At 35.6% G+C, this 13,877-nt stretch overlaps 2 protein-coding genes across 4 annotated transcripts in view; both read left to right on the top strand.

The window, feature by feature from the left end:
- Nucleotides 1-13,877, top strand: part of LOC124077742 (src kinase-associated phosphoprotein 2-like) — a 45,613-nt gene that overhangs the window by 18,062 nt on the left and 13,674 nt on the right. For 2 of the 3 annotated variants that reach the window (XR_009224695.1, XR_009224696.1), the window contains exon 4: nucleotides 543-650. Coding sequence is in view for 1 of the 3 variants with exons in the window: in XM_058572056.1 (XP_058428039.1) it covers nucleotides 543-613 (71 nt within the window). In the remaining 2 variants the exon portion in view is untranslated. Of the gene's footprint in view, nucleotides 1-542; nucleotides 651-5,263; nucleotides 5,403-13,877 lie in introns of those variants that run through there. The other variant, XM_058572056.1, reaches the window with a different exon arrangement.
- On the top strand, nucleotides 4,768-7,745 carry LOC124077740 (transforming protein RhoA). Its single transcript, XM_046422224.2, has one exon. The coding sequence runs from the start codon at nucleotides 5,001-5,003 to the stop codon at nucleotides 5,580-5,582; it is 582 nt and encodes a 193-aa protein (XP_046278180.1). The 5' UTR covers nucleotides 4,768-5,000; the 3' UTR covers nucleotides 5,583-7,745.

Raw genomic sequence — 13,877 nt, 5'->3', positions numbered from 1 at the left:
TTTCCCATTAAGGATTCCTACTCTCAAAAACACAACTATTTTTAATCGACCCTAATGTTATCCTGTGATTTTAATGCAAATAAAAAGTGTTCATATGGCTTCACATTACCAATTTCTCATCATCATTTTTCAAAATTACTGAGTAGGTAAATGGAATTACTTGAATTATTTTCTTTGTTGTACTTTCCATCTTTTGGGGGTATTGTTATTTTGATTGTTTGTTTTAGGTACACAATCTGTTTTATCTTGCTTCTACTTTTTGAATTCCTTATAGAGACCATCATAATTTAGGGACTGTGAATACAGTCCTTATTTTGTGTCACAAATAAGCCCTTGTCTATTGATTTTGAAAAAAACTCTTGCCACATTTACATAACAATGAATACAAACTAAAATAGAATCTGTTTTTACCTCATTCAAAAAGTTTTGTTTGTTTTCCCATAACATTGACTGAGCTTAATAGTAAAACTTGCCTTTTCTGACAAGACTACATTATTTCAGATGACTAAATCATAGAAGTCATTTCTCTGATTCTTTTACAGGTGATGCAGAAGAGGGGGAAGAATATGATGACCCTTTTGCTGGGCCTCCAGACTCTATTTCCCTAGCCTGAGAACGATATGACAAAGATGACGAAGCCCCCTCTGATGGTATGTGACATTTTTCCATAAGAATTTACTTTTTGACACTTTGACACAAAGCAGTGCTTTTTGTGGAGGTAGTGGTCTTATCACAAAGCTGAAGGCTGAGTCTTCCATGAACTCACCTTTACCAGAACCTTTTAAGGAACGAAGAGCTCTCTCTAGTGGTCCTAGTTGAGGTTTCCCTAAAACTGTAGTTGCTTCTTTTTCTAGGAAATTTTCTTTAATAGAATTTTAGGAGAGTGTTTGCATCACCATGTGAATATTATTAGTAACAGTTTGTTGGTTAGTTTAATGTTATCAGATTCTTGCTTAATTTTATTATGCTTGTTAATGGCTTGTTGTATTATTTATTTTATAAATAATGAAAAAGGTTTTGATCTATTTTTTCTAAAAACTTTATACAAAATGAGTTCATGAAATATTAAATTAATTATTCTTACGTTGCCTTTTCACATTGAGACAGTTTTTATCAGATGCTTCTTTTAATACACATTTTCATTTTTCTGATTGTCATTTAAAATGCCTTATATTATGCAGTAATATTATAACATTTTGTATTAATTGAACTAGTAATAAAGTTGATTGTTTATCTCTTAGTAATTTCTAAAACATTATTGAATGTTGCCAAAGTTATGGAACTTGTTTTAGTACAGCATGTGCTTTCTCTGTTATAGCCAATTGAGTGCAACTGCATGATAGAAACCTTATAAGGGTGATATATATAGTTATAAATTAAGAATGTGTATTGATAAATTAGCTATGCATATTAATTTGTGGCACTCAAAGTTTCACATAGACATAGAAATGAATAATGTCTTCTGCCACTATATGATGATCAAACTGTGCAGTTCCATCTCTAAATACAATTGCTGAATGAAAATATGCTTCCTGCAACAGAGCACTCCACATTTTATGTTATCCAGATTATTCCCTTTGGAAACATAAATTGCTTTTATGAGGTATAAAATTATGTCTATTGCAGAACAGGGATAAGTCAAGTACATGCATAAGTGATAAACATTCTAACCACTGATTCAGAACAAAACAATCTTTTTTTATATACAGAACTTTGTACAATGTGTAGCAATAATAATCATATCCATTTTATGTTGAATTTTACATTTAATTTCTATTTTTAAAGTAAGGGAATTTTTCTCTTATATTTTCTTTTTATCTTTTACAAAGATGCACACTTTTCTTCATTCATACTTATCTCTAAAACAGAGCATTATCTTTTCTACCCTTATCTTCTAAAGCGGTTCTGTTAGAAAATGTTTTCTAATTGATGAAATAATATTTTCTGGCCAAACAGTGAATTATCATGTATGTTGTACTGTTTTTTAGATGCACTACAATTATTTGTTTTTCTTCTCTGTAAAATGTTCATAGACATGAATGAGTATGTATTTGTATATATACATATGTAGAGACAGAGTATTTATACCTCAAGGGATAAACACACACATGCACACAGAATGTTCTCATAGAATAAATATGCTTAGAGTTTCTCAAAATAGCATAACTATTTTGATGTACACAGGAGCATTATTTGCATTCTTTAAAAATTGCAAGTTAATAAAGACCCAGCAATTAAATATCTACAAAAGATGGATATCTTGTAGTGAGTTTTACACACAGAGTGATTTGTTATTAAATTATGTTGTCTTTATATGATTGTCATGTTTTCTTAAGAATAAACAATTTATCATGTTTTCATAAACATATATTCAGGAAATATGTTAATATAAAAATATTTGCTGTTAAAAGATTATCAATATTTGAATATTATTGATGACATATTTCTGTGTAACACCAGCTTTTTTGTTAAATTCTAGTTCATATTATTAATGTTTAGGAAATTCTTAAGCAAGTTGGAAATTTAACTTTTAGTATTATTTATTTTTGTATGTAAATAATAAGATTTTTAATGGTTTCACATTTTCTTCCAAGAATGTTGTTATAGGTTAATTTTCAACTTGTACTTTTAATTTTTACTCTTAAAACATCTCATCATCTCAGTTTTTCTCCTTGCAATTTAGATTTTGTCTATGTTCTCTTCCCTTTGCTGAATAAATTTTCCTTTATTATATGACCTCAGTCTAATAATGTATTAATTATAAAAAAGATAATGTATTTGACATTAAGTATAACCAATTTAGCACAGGGTCACCAAAAGGCCTTTTGTCAAATCAGATTGTTGTTTTGTCCTTTTGACTTTTACCTTATGGTAGGCACTAACAAAGTATCTGAACTTTGATGGATTATAAACTCTAAACATGATATGTATTTTTCATAATGCTAATGTAATTTTCAAGGTACTGAAAAGGTCAAACCTGCACATCTCTATGTGCATTCTAAGTCTGTCTTTCCCTTTAATATTTCTTTTTCTCTGTTCCTCTGGTTCAAAAGTTCACTCAGTTCCCAAATGGCCACCTAATTTTCCAGTTATTCCCTCAAGCCATATGTGTTTTGGTTTCTTTATGGTTTATTAGGTACTGTAGGAAAGTAGCATAAGTTATATCTTCTAATGAAATTCAAGCACACTTCAGTGATGCTTCGACTTGATTGCTGGTAGCAATTAAATCACAGCCAAGGAGAATAATGCATAATCTCACAAGGTCCAGACACCCTATAGAAAATGAATAGAGATGAAACAGAAAACAAAAACAAAATCTCCAAACCCTGCCAGACAGGCTGTTTCCAGTCTGCCCTTTTTTTCTTTCTTTCTTTTTTTTTTTTTATTGGCCAGCTGCCTGATTGATAGCAAAATCATAACTTGCTGCATGCTAACAGGCAGAGTTCACTTGTAGGTTATTGTGAGCTGATAAAGGGTTAGATGGAGTTTTGATTTTCGCATTGGACCTTGGTACATCAGATTAATGGAATTTCAATGAGAGACTAAGAGTAGCCACAGCTTTGTCAGAGAAACAGATGGAGATTCTATAGTCCTGTCCACTCATTAATACTAGTTACCTGAAAGGTGTGCTGCTTCTCTATACAAAAGAGTTGATATAATTGATTTTTGAGTGGTACATCGAAAAAAAGTACCTTATTGATGACTAGAATTGTAACATAAATAGTGACAGATTTTTGTGTGGCTTGTAACATAAAAATATTGCACTTTGTAATTTTTTTCTTCTTTCTCTTTGGAGACAATTTTTTTTTTTTTGAAGAGAAATACATTCTAAGAACAATTGCAAAAATAAAAAAAGAGACTACCATGCTTAAATTACCTTTTAGGAAAAAGAGCAAGACTTTACATTTTATTTCTAAATGATTATATGACTTCTATCAGAGCTTCATTTTGATATGATAATATTTTAAAAAAGCATACTTATTAAAAGTTTTATTTTATTAGCTTTATTCTTTTCTGGAATATTAAAAAATGAATCATAATGGTTTCTAGGCTATTGTAGATACTGTGGAAGTTTCATGTTCATCGTTTGGAGATATATTGGAGTGTTAATATTGTTAGAGATAATGAGACTTGAAACCTTAAAGAAGAATATATTGTACATGTTACAACATTTGGGCATCAAGTGGTAGATGCAAGGTAGCCTTTAGACACTATATAATGACTTAAGTTTTCATTTTTCTGTTCTGAAATCATTTTTCATTTATTTTTGTCATTTGTGAAAGAAAGCTTCTAACCATATAGTATTGTGGAGAGTCCCTGAGGTAGGTGAAAGGATTCAGTGAGCTAGAAGACATATATTGGCTCTGCTCGTCAATGATAGGTCGAAGGATCCCAGTGGACATTTGTTACAAATCTGATTCAGTCCTAGACCATAATCACTTTGTGGATAAGAATCTGGAACCTCTAGGGTGTGAATGTAGGAAGGCTAAAATGAAACTGAAGATATAGAAGAATCATTTATTGTCGTGGTATCTTTCTAACTGAAAATTTCCAAATGAAATAAAGCTCTGGGCATTGGTAAAGGTGTAGGTTTATATGAAACAATGTTTGTTTAAGGATGGAACTGTTTTTTTTAAAGCTTGGGATTAAGAAAAGATTAAGGGTGGCTGAGCTGTGAGTGCGCGCCCGCAGTCGGGGCCACGACTGGCTCCCGCTCGAGCCCGCTGGGCGCCCGGGGGCGCGCACGTCCCTCGCCGCCCGCCCTCCTTCGCTCGCGCTCCCCGCCCACAGCCAGCCGCCCTCCGTCGGTTCTTTCGTTAGTCCCCGGTCGTCTCTGGAGCTACCCGTCCTCGTCTCAGAGCTTGCGACTCACGGACAGGCGTTCTCGGCGCAAAGAGGCCAGACTCGGAGTCGTCGTCTGAGCTTTTCATCTGGGAAGTTCAAGGTACTTTATACAACTTTGGTCACAGGCCGTGCATTTTGCAGCACATTTGTAAGCTATGGCTGCCATCAGGAAGAAATTGGTGATTGTTGGTGATGGAGCATGTGGCAAGACATGCTTGCTCATAGTTTTCAGCAAGGACCAGTTCCCAGAAGTGTATGTGCCCACAGTGTTTGAGAACTATGTGGCAGATATTGAAGTGGATGGAAAGCAGGTAGAGTTGGCTTTGTGGGACACGGCTGGGCAGGAAGATTATGATCGCCTGAGGCCCCTCTCCTACCCAGACACTGATGTTATACTGATGTGTTTCTCCATTGACAGCCCTGATAGTTTAGAAAACATCCCAGAAAAATGGACTCCAGAAGTCAAGCATTTCTGCCCCAATGTACCCATCATCCTGGTTGGGAATAAGAAGGATCTTCGGAATGATGAGCACACAAGGCGGGAGTTAGCCAAGATGAAGCAGGAGCCAGTAAAACCTGAAGAAGGCAGAGATATGGCAAACAGGATTGGCGCCTTTGGGTACATGGAGTGTTCAGCAAAGACCAAAGATGGAGTGAGGGAGGTATTTGAAATGGCCACGAGAGCTGCTCTGCAAGCCAGACGTGGGAAGAAAAAATCTGGGTGCCTTGTGTTGTGAAACCTTGCTGCAAGCACAGCCCTTATGCGGTTAATTTTGAAGTGCTGTTTATTAATCTTAGTATATGATTACTGGCCTTTTTCATTTATCTATAATTTACCTAAGATTACAAATCAGAAGTCATCTTGCTACCAGTATTTAGAAGCCAAACCATGATTAATAATGATGTCCAACCTGTCTGACCTGCCAGAGTTCTTCTGACACTGCTCTAACAGCCCTCTCTGCACTCCACCTGACACACCAGGCGCTAATTCAAAGAATTTCTTAACTTCTTGCTTCTTTCTAGAAAGAGAAACGGTAACTTTTGTGAATTAGGCTGTAACTACTTTATAACTAACATGTCCTGCCTATCATCTGTCAGCTGCAAGGAAATCTGGTGAGTCATCACTTTGGAGCTTTACTCCTCAGCCAATTTCATTGGCATAGCTCTGGGGTGGGCATTTAGTTGTTTGAAAGTGTACTCAGCCAGAAAGGCCCAAGTCCATGCAGCTGTGGCAGAGTTACAGTTCTGTTACTCTGTTAGTTACCTTATAGTTACTGTGTAATTAGTGCCACTTAATGTATGTTACCAAAAATAAATATATCTATCCCAGATTAGATGTAGTATTTTTTGTATAATTGGATTTCCTAATACTGATATTTGTCATCCCACAGAAAAGTGTATTGGTTTTTTAAAAAAGAAAGTGTATTTGGAAATAAAGTCAGATGGAAAATTCAAAAAAAAAAAAAAAAAAAGAAAAGAAAAGATTAAGATATTTTGATCATAATTTATAATAGTACTAATATCTTTTCCTTTTTGGTTTAACTTATTTTAAGAAAACCCAGTGTATAAAAATTTGGATTTATAAAACATGTAAATCACGTATCCTAGAAGATTTCTTTAAAAAGGATTGTTTCTAGGATGCCTGTACATGCAAGAATTTAATGTACCAAACTTTTGAGGGAGTTTTCTTTTCTTTCTTTCTGTCTTTTTTTTTTTTTTTTTTTTTTTTGTGTGTGTGTGTGTGTAAAATTAGGAGCAGCACTAATCAGTTCTTATAAAAGTCAAGATGTAAAAAGTAGTAGATGTTTTATTTTGCTCTGGGTCTCAGTAGAAAACAAAACAATGTTTATAATTAGGAAAAGTTAAAAAAAAGATTGAAGCTTTATATTAATCACTCAGGGTAAGTAATTTTCTACCATGGTATCATGTGGTTTTTAATAATTAAAATTATATTTTTGTATTTTATTCTTATTACTTATTTAAATATTTACTATATATATATATATATTTTTTTTTTTTTGTGTGTGGTGCTGGGGATCAAACCCAGGACCTCGTACATGCCAGGCAAGCACTCTACCATTGAACTGTACCCCTGGCCCACTAAGAATTTAATTTCCAACTTTAACATATTTTGTGTATTAACATATTAATATTATGCTTGTGTTTTTTAACTTTAATAGCTATTTCAGTGTACTAAATTGCTAGCTTGTGTATGTGTTAGCAGTTTAAGAATAATGATTATTTTAGTTATTCCCTCTTATTAATGTGTATAGCATAGTTTCAAGTATTTTGGCAGGAGGGAGGGTATTATAGTTTGGGGAAAGGAAAAAAGTAGAGAACATGTTTTTAACCCTAAAGATATATATTAAGGATATAACGCACAAAGATGTGGAATATCTTTGTGGTACAATGTCACAAAGGAGTAAATTAAAGATACATAGCCATTGAGAATCATCTTTCTATATTTTTATGTACTAAATGAGAAGATAAAACAAGTGGGCAAATAAGACTATAGCAAAATAGATTACATAAGAAAGATTACAAAGGTCAACATTATGCAAAACAATGCATCTTATTATTTATTTACAGTTATTTTTATCATACATGAAGAAGGATGCAGGATGTCTGGATAGGGGTTGAGGGATTCAAAGATGAGTAAGATAAAGTTATCTTAAAGAATATGTAATTGAGATGGAAAGAAAAGATAATCACCTAAAATAAGGTAACTAGCAGTCTAGTAATCTACAGTAAGGTCGATTCCAAAAATAATAAACATTTTGTGTTGTGATGTCCTATGATTCGATCTGTACTAAGGCAAATAATTAGTTTCATTGATCTTACTCTCTAATTTGTTGATTGAATCAGTCATATGTTGTGAATAAACCATAGCTTAAACTTTATACCTAAATTCTGAATGATTTTAGGGGAAATTGTAGAGGGGAATTTTTATTTAAGTTTCCTGTGGTGTTTGAAGTTTTCTGGAAAGAGCGGTAAAAGATCCTGAAAAGAAAATTTGAAATAGAATTCTAGAAACCAGGTTTTAAAAATCACTGATGATAATTTGTGTGGTCAAGATAAGTCACTTCACCTTTCTGGATTTTTATTTTCTGGTTTGTGTAATGAAGTGTTTGGAAGTTCTCTACAACATTAAATGCTTATGTCTACATTTCAGAATTGTAAATTTAATGGTAGCAGTGAAGTGATTTGCTTGGAGAAAATAGGTTTCATGGGTATTAAGTGGAGGTGTGGTTGAATAGCAAGGAGTAGGGGATCTTGAAGGTAAGTGTGTGGCTTACGTTACTAATGCCAAGTTCATTTGAAGGTTTTCCTTTGATTTGGTAGTCACTAAGAGATCCATGAAGCAATCTACAGATATGGTGAGTGAAAATTTGTGAATATCACCTTGGCAGTTAAATATAGTTTGACTTAAGGCAAAAAGACCATCTAGGGGAGTCAGCAAGATAAATGCTTTGCTATATTATTTATTTTTAATCTTGACAACCTCTCTGAGGTTGATGTTATTACCTGACAATTGAGGGAACCTAGGGATGGAGAAGAGATTATGTGATTTGCCCACAGTCAGACAGCTACCAAGTGGTAGAACTGGGATTTGAATTCATATCTGTCTGAGTCCAGGAATTAGGTGCTGATCTCAAAACCATTACCCCACCCCACCCCCATACTGTTGCTTTTGTTTTAGGGGGTGATGACAGAAGCCTGGGTTAGAGTAGTGGAAGTTGTGGGGAGAGGGAAGTGCTTTTCTTATCCCCTTCTTATTCAGCCTACTGTCTGCATTCCTACAGAATCAGCATCACCTAGGAGTTATTAGAAGTACTGAATGTCTGTCCGCACCCATAAGACCCGTAGGTATTTGTTAAAGTTTGAGGAGCTCTGTTCTAGAGGCATTTGTCATACTGACCCTTGCAGCTGCAAAAAAGGTGAGCCCAACCATGCAATTACATGCAAGGGGTACCCAATGAGCATTTGTGACCAGGCATTGTGCTGGGCGACATCTTGAAGTAGGTAAAAAATACTCTCTGTGTCTACCTACCTCTACTTGTTTTTGTCTTGAAACCCTTGCACTGTGGCTTCTTAAGCTGTACAGAGCCCCTTTTCCAAGGCTGCTATCTGTGGGTTGTTGTCCCATTTTGGAACTTTTTTCTGGAGATTCTTTCCTCTCAAACTCTGTTAGGTAAGGCTCTGATAAATTACTCCTAGGAATATTTGCATGTTCATAGGGGCAGTGCCTTTAACCCCGGGGAGTCCAAGCTCCACTTACAGATCTTTAGGCATCAGTACAGGCTAGGGGGTAAAGATGTTAGTTATTTCAGAGCACCATCTCTCATGAGATTTAGGCTTATCTTTCTTAACATGCATATGTGGATTTGGTCCCATTCTTTTTTGGAGACATTACAGTTAAGGCTTCCTGTCTTTGGTTGTGCGTCCTGTTTACAAATTGAGCCAAAGACTGAGTTTAGAGTTTAAAACTCAAAGAGCAGAGTTCCTTAAGATAGTGGAATGACCAATTTGGATATAGAGAGAGGGGTGCTATCCTGACATAAGACTCTAAGGAGGGTGCCTTTTCTCCAGGAAACCTAACATGGAAGTGGCTATGCTCATGGTGGGAATAGTACCTTCAAGGAAAGATAAAGGCTTATAAGGTTTAAAATGAATATTTATTGAGTGTGGCACCATCTGCCAGATTCTTTCATGGAATTTGTGCCCTTTTAATCTGTTCAAAACTACCTCTTAAGGAGACATTTTCCCTTTTTAAACTTAAAAAATGGAGACTGAGAAAGGAGTAGAACTTTAAATTTCTTTGGTCTTTGTAGTAGAAAGACCAAAGGAATTGAAATTTGTTGCTACTTATAAAATTAAAGTAGCATTTGTTTTTAAATTATAGGAGACATGCATGTGGGTAAAAATAAAAAGCAGAGTATACAATATGAAGTAACAGCTTACTTTTTCTGCCTTATTCTACCTTTAGGACTGCTTCCCAGAGGCCACTGCTCTTACAGGTTTTTCTGTAGTTTCCAGGGCAACTTTGTTTATTTATTTTTAAATATATTTTTGTTTTTAATTGGGACATAGTAATGTACATATTTATGAGATATAATGTACACACTGTGTTAGAATAACTAGAAATTACACTTTTTGGTCTTGTTTGACCAACTATAAATGGTATCTTTTGACTCCTGCAATAATGAATGCTTCCTTAAAGCTTCTCTCCCATTTCTCTCTCTCAAGTTTTTATTATTATATTCTTAATTCTTTTTGTGTTAGCATTTGACTTAAGTAATCTCCCCCCTCCTCCTCTCCTCCTCTTCCTCCCCCTCCTCCCCTCCTCCTCCTCCTCCTTCTCCTCCTCCTCCTCCTCCTTCTCCTCCTCCTCCTCCTCCTTCTCCTCCTTCTCCTCCTCCTCCTTCTCCTCCTCCTTCTCCTCCTCCTCCTCCTCCTCCTCCTCCTTCTCCTCCTCCTGCTCCTCCTTCTCCTCCTCCTCCTTCTCCTCCTCCTCCTCCTCCTCCTCCTCCTTCTCCTCCTCCTCCTTCTTCTCCTCTTTTACCTCCTCCTCCTCCTTCTCCTCTTTTACCTCCTCCTCCTTCTCCTCCTCCTCCTCCTCCTCCTCCTCCTCCTCCTCCTCCTCCTCCTCCTTCTCCTCCTCCTCCTTCTTCTCCTCTTTTACCTCCTCTCTGTTTCCTGTCCCACTCCACCTCCTTCCCTTCCTCCTGGTCCCTTTCCTCTACTGAACTCCCTTCTATTTTCATGGTACCCCTCCATTTTTCTTTTCTACCTTCCACATATGAGAGAAAATATACAACTTTGACTTTCTGAGTTTGACCCTCAACCCTTTTATTTTTTATTTTGTGGCAGGGTATCACTGAGTGGCCCAGGCTGACCTTGAGCTTTTAAACCTCCTGACTCAGCCTCCTGAGCAGCTAGGGTTACAGGTGTGGGCCACTATACTTGACTTATAATATTATTCTTATTTTGTAATGTACCAATCTCAGTGCCTATTGATTGCACTTTAAAATATCAAGAAATTAGTGCACCCAGCCTTCTTCTCATCTCTCTTCCCACCCTTCAATTTCAGTTTTTTTTTTTTAGAGAGAGAGGGGGAGGGAGGGAGGGAGGGAGGGAGAGAGAGGGATTTTTTAATATTTATTTTTTAGTTTTCGGCGGACACAACATCTTTATTTGTATGTGGTGCTGAAGATCGAACTCAGGCCGCATGCATGCCAGGCGAGCACGCTACCGCTTGAGCCACATCCCCAGCCCTCAATTTCAGTTTTTAAAAATGGCATTATTTTTGCAGTGTTAAGCTCTTTAACATTTATATTTGATTTTCTGGTTCTAAATCTACTGCTTTGTCTGCCAGTTGGATTTTGAACATTGGTCCTTTTCCTTTATGCCATTACGTTTTCTTCAAAGGTCTGGAGATCCTTCCTTGGTGAAGGCGTCTTCTTAGGAGTGAAGAGCTGCTGGAATGGTGAGGAAGTTTGTGTGAGAGTCTTTGCATGTCTCCTGTTCTAAAAGGCTTTCATTTGCATAGAAAGTCTGACTGGGGCTTTGCATGGAAAGTGAATCAGGTAGGCTAAGCTGTCCTATAATAGACATCTTAGTAAGGACCAGAGAGGCAGACTGGTACCCCCCAAATTGCCAAAGTAAGTAGGACATTACTTGAGAAAATGAAATGCCTGTGTTTCATTGCTAGGTACAGGGTTTCACCCTCTCCATCCTGGGTGAACCTCTGTTCAACTTTTCTCTGGGTTCCAGTGTTCTTACTGGGAGCTGTCCTCAAGCTAGTGCCCTTTGTTTAGAGAGTAGAGCACAGGATTTAGCCCAAACTCACAAAGACCTTTACTGCCAGCTACTTTCGAGGACGGACTCAATGGTTCTTGCTGGTTTGATTACAGTTTTTTAATGAGTGACCTTCATCATCATGTCATTGTACTTATGACATCTGTACAGCTTCTTCAGGATAACTTGCATTCAAAAGGAATTGATTCTGTAATTACCCATTGTAGACTTTTGACCAAGACAATATGATGAAAAGTGGTATTTTTGATAGACATAGCTAGTTGTGCTATATAGATGGATTATAGGGGATTTAGTCAGTGAGATAAGAGGCTATTCCATTAAGCCATGTATAAGGAGATCAGAGACTCGACTAGGATAGGGAACAACAAAACTGCCAAGGACAGAATACATCTGAGGAAGAATGGGCAGGGCTGGTAGAGGCTATGTATAGAATTTAGAAAAAAGACCAAAGATGATTGTAAAATTCTAAATTTTAATGACTAAGAAAATTGACTGAAGTGTGAAATTTTGGAGGAGAACAGGTTTGGACAAGATGAAAATGATGGTGAATTTGGGTTTAAATGGTTGAATTGAGCTGATAGTGACATCCAAACTGCCTAGTAATTAGCTAGAAATATGGGAATGGAGCTTTATGGAGCCTTTGCTTACCCTTCTTTTTCTTGTTTCATCCCTTTTTTTGAAGATATGAGATGAGACATACCTTAGTCACCTTAAAAATGAAATATAGTGTTTGAGAATCATTTTGTTTGTGTTCAGATACTAGCCTCTATTACTTTGTGGCCTCCAGCAAGTTGCCTACTTTGAGTTTCTTCATTTATCAAATGATGATAATAATTGTATCCATATTCCTTTGGCTAGGATTAAATATAAAGATGATATAAATTAAAATTAGCATAAATTTAATATAATTATAATGTGTGGTTAATATAAGTTTATATAAATATAAAGCATATAAAGATACTAGACTATTTCCTGACTCAAGTGTAGGGACATGTTAAATGCAGATTGTTATCCATCTATTTTGAAGGTTGCCTTATATGTTTTATTTCTGTGTTTAAAACAGCTGTGTGCATGAGGTCTCATCCATCTTCTGTACTATGTAGCTTACATGCTTCACTGGCTAAGCTGGATTTTGTAGGATTTGCAGTTGGAAGTTTTAGGGATTTAAAATACATGATCATTTTTTAAATTGGGTATTTTATGTTGAAAACTGTTAGCAGTTAAATTTTCTGTAGCAAATCTGTTATGCCTTTGCTCAGAACCATTCTACATCTCGGTATCTCAGTTTTTTTTTTAATTGACTAAATAGTGAGCATGTGAGAATGAATAAATTTTATAGCTGGGAAAATTTTGTAGATAAGTATCATTAGCCTAGGGAAGAAGGTATCCTATTTTATACTTGAGCTCGATGGTTAGTGACTAAAAACTTACATACTTCTTAGAGCATTTAAATGGGTTTAAACTAATGAGAAGATTCTTTTGTAAGGGTATATATTTAAAAGTGAGGGGAAAGTGGCCCAAAGTTATTAGGAAGCAAGGATAGCAATCAGTATCTCATTATTCTCACTCAAGAGCCAACTGGGATAATGTTAAAGATAATAACAAATCCAAACAGAAAGAGTAGTATACTCAACTAAAATGCAGGACTGGAAAATCAATAGTAGCAAATAACTTAAGGCAAAATTGTTTTGTATTTTTACAAAGATTAAACAAATAGTGCAGTCTTTAATATTTACTTACCCATCTTATTTTTTTTACAAAAATTTCAGTTGATAATCAGGGTTTTACATCAATACTTGAAGAAAAATTAAGCATCCTGTAGATTTTAAAATAATATAGATAATGCCAGATGCAGTGGCACATAGTTATAATCCCAGCAACTTTGGAGGCTAAGGTAGGAAGATCACATGTTCAAGGCCAGTGTAGGCATATTAGTGAGACCTTATCTCAAAATAAGAAATAAAAGGGTCTAGGAGTATAGCTTAATGATAGAGCACCACTCGACTCAATCCCCATTGATATATTAAACATTTGTAGGTATTTTAATGAAGAAAATGGTTCTGCAAGGTGCAGAAATCAACTCAGGTGAATTTTTTTTTTTTTTTTTTTTTTTTTTTTTTTTTGAGAAGCTCTTTCTGTTTTCCTGGTTAACACCTTGCATTACAGGATTGGGAGTAAGCATAAAGTGATTTTTAAATTAAACAAAAATTATG

Source organism: Marmota monax, unplaced genomic scaffold (genome assembly GCF_021218885.2).
Source record: "Marmota monax isolate L192 unplaced genomic scaffold, Marmota_monax_Labrador192_F-V1.1 WCK01_AAM20220418_F8-fsc01107, whole genome shotgun sequence".
Lineage (NCBI taxonomy): Eukaryota > Metazoa > Chordata > Mammalia > Rodentia > Sciuridae > Marmota > Marmota monax.
Note: the sequence above shows the minus strand (reverse complement) of the source record. Positions and strands in the feature narration are given on the sequence as shown.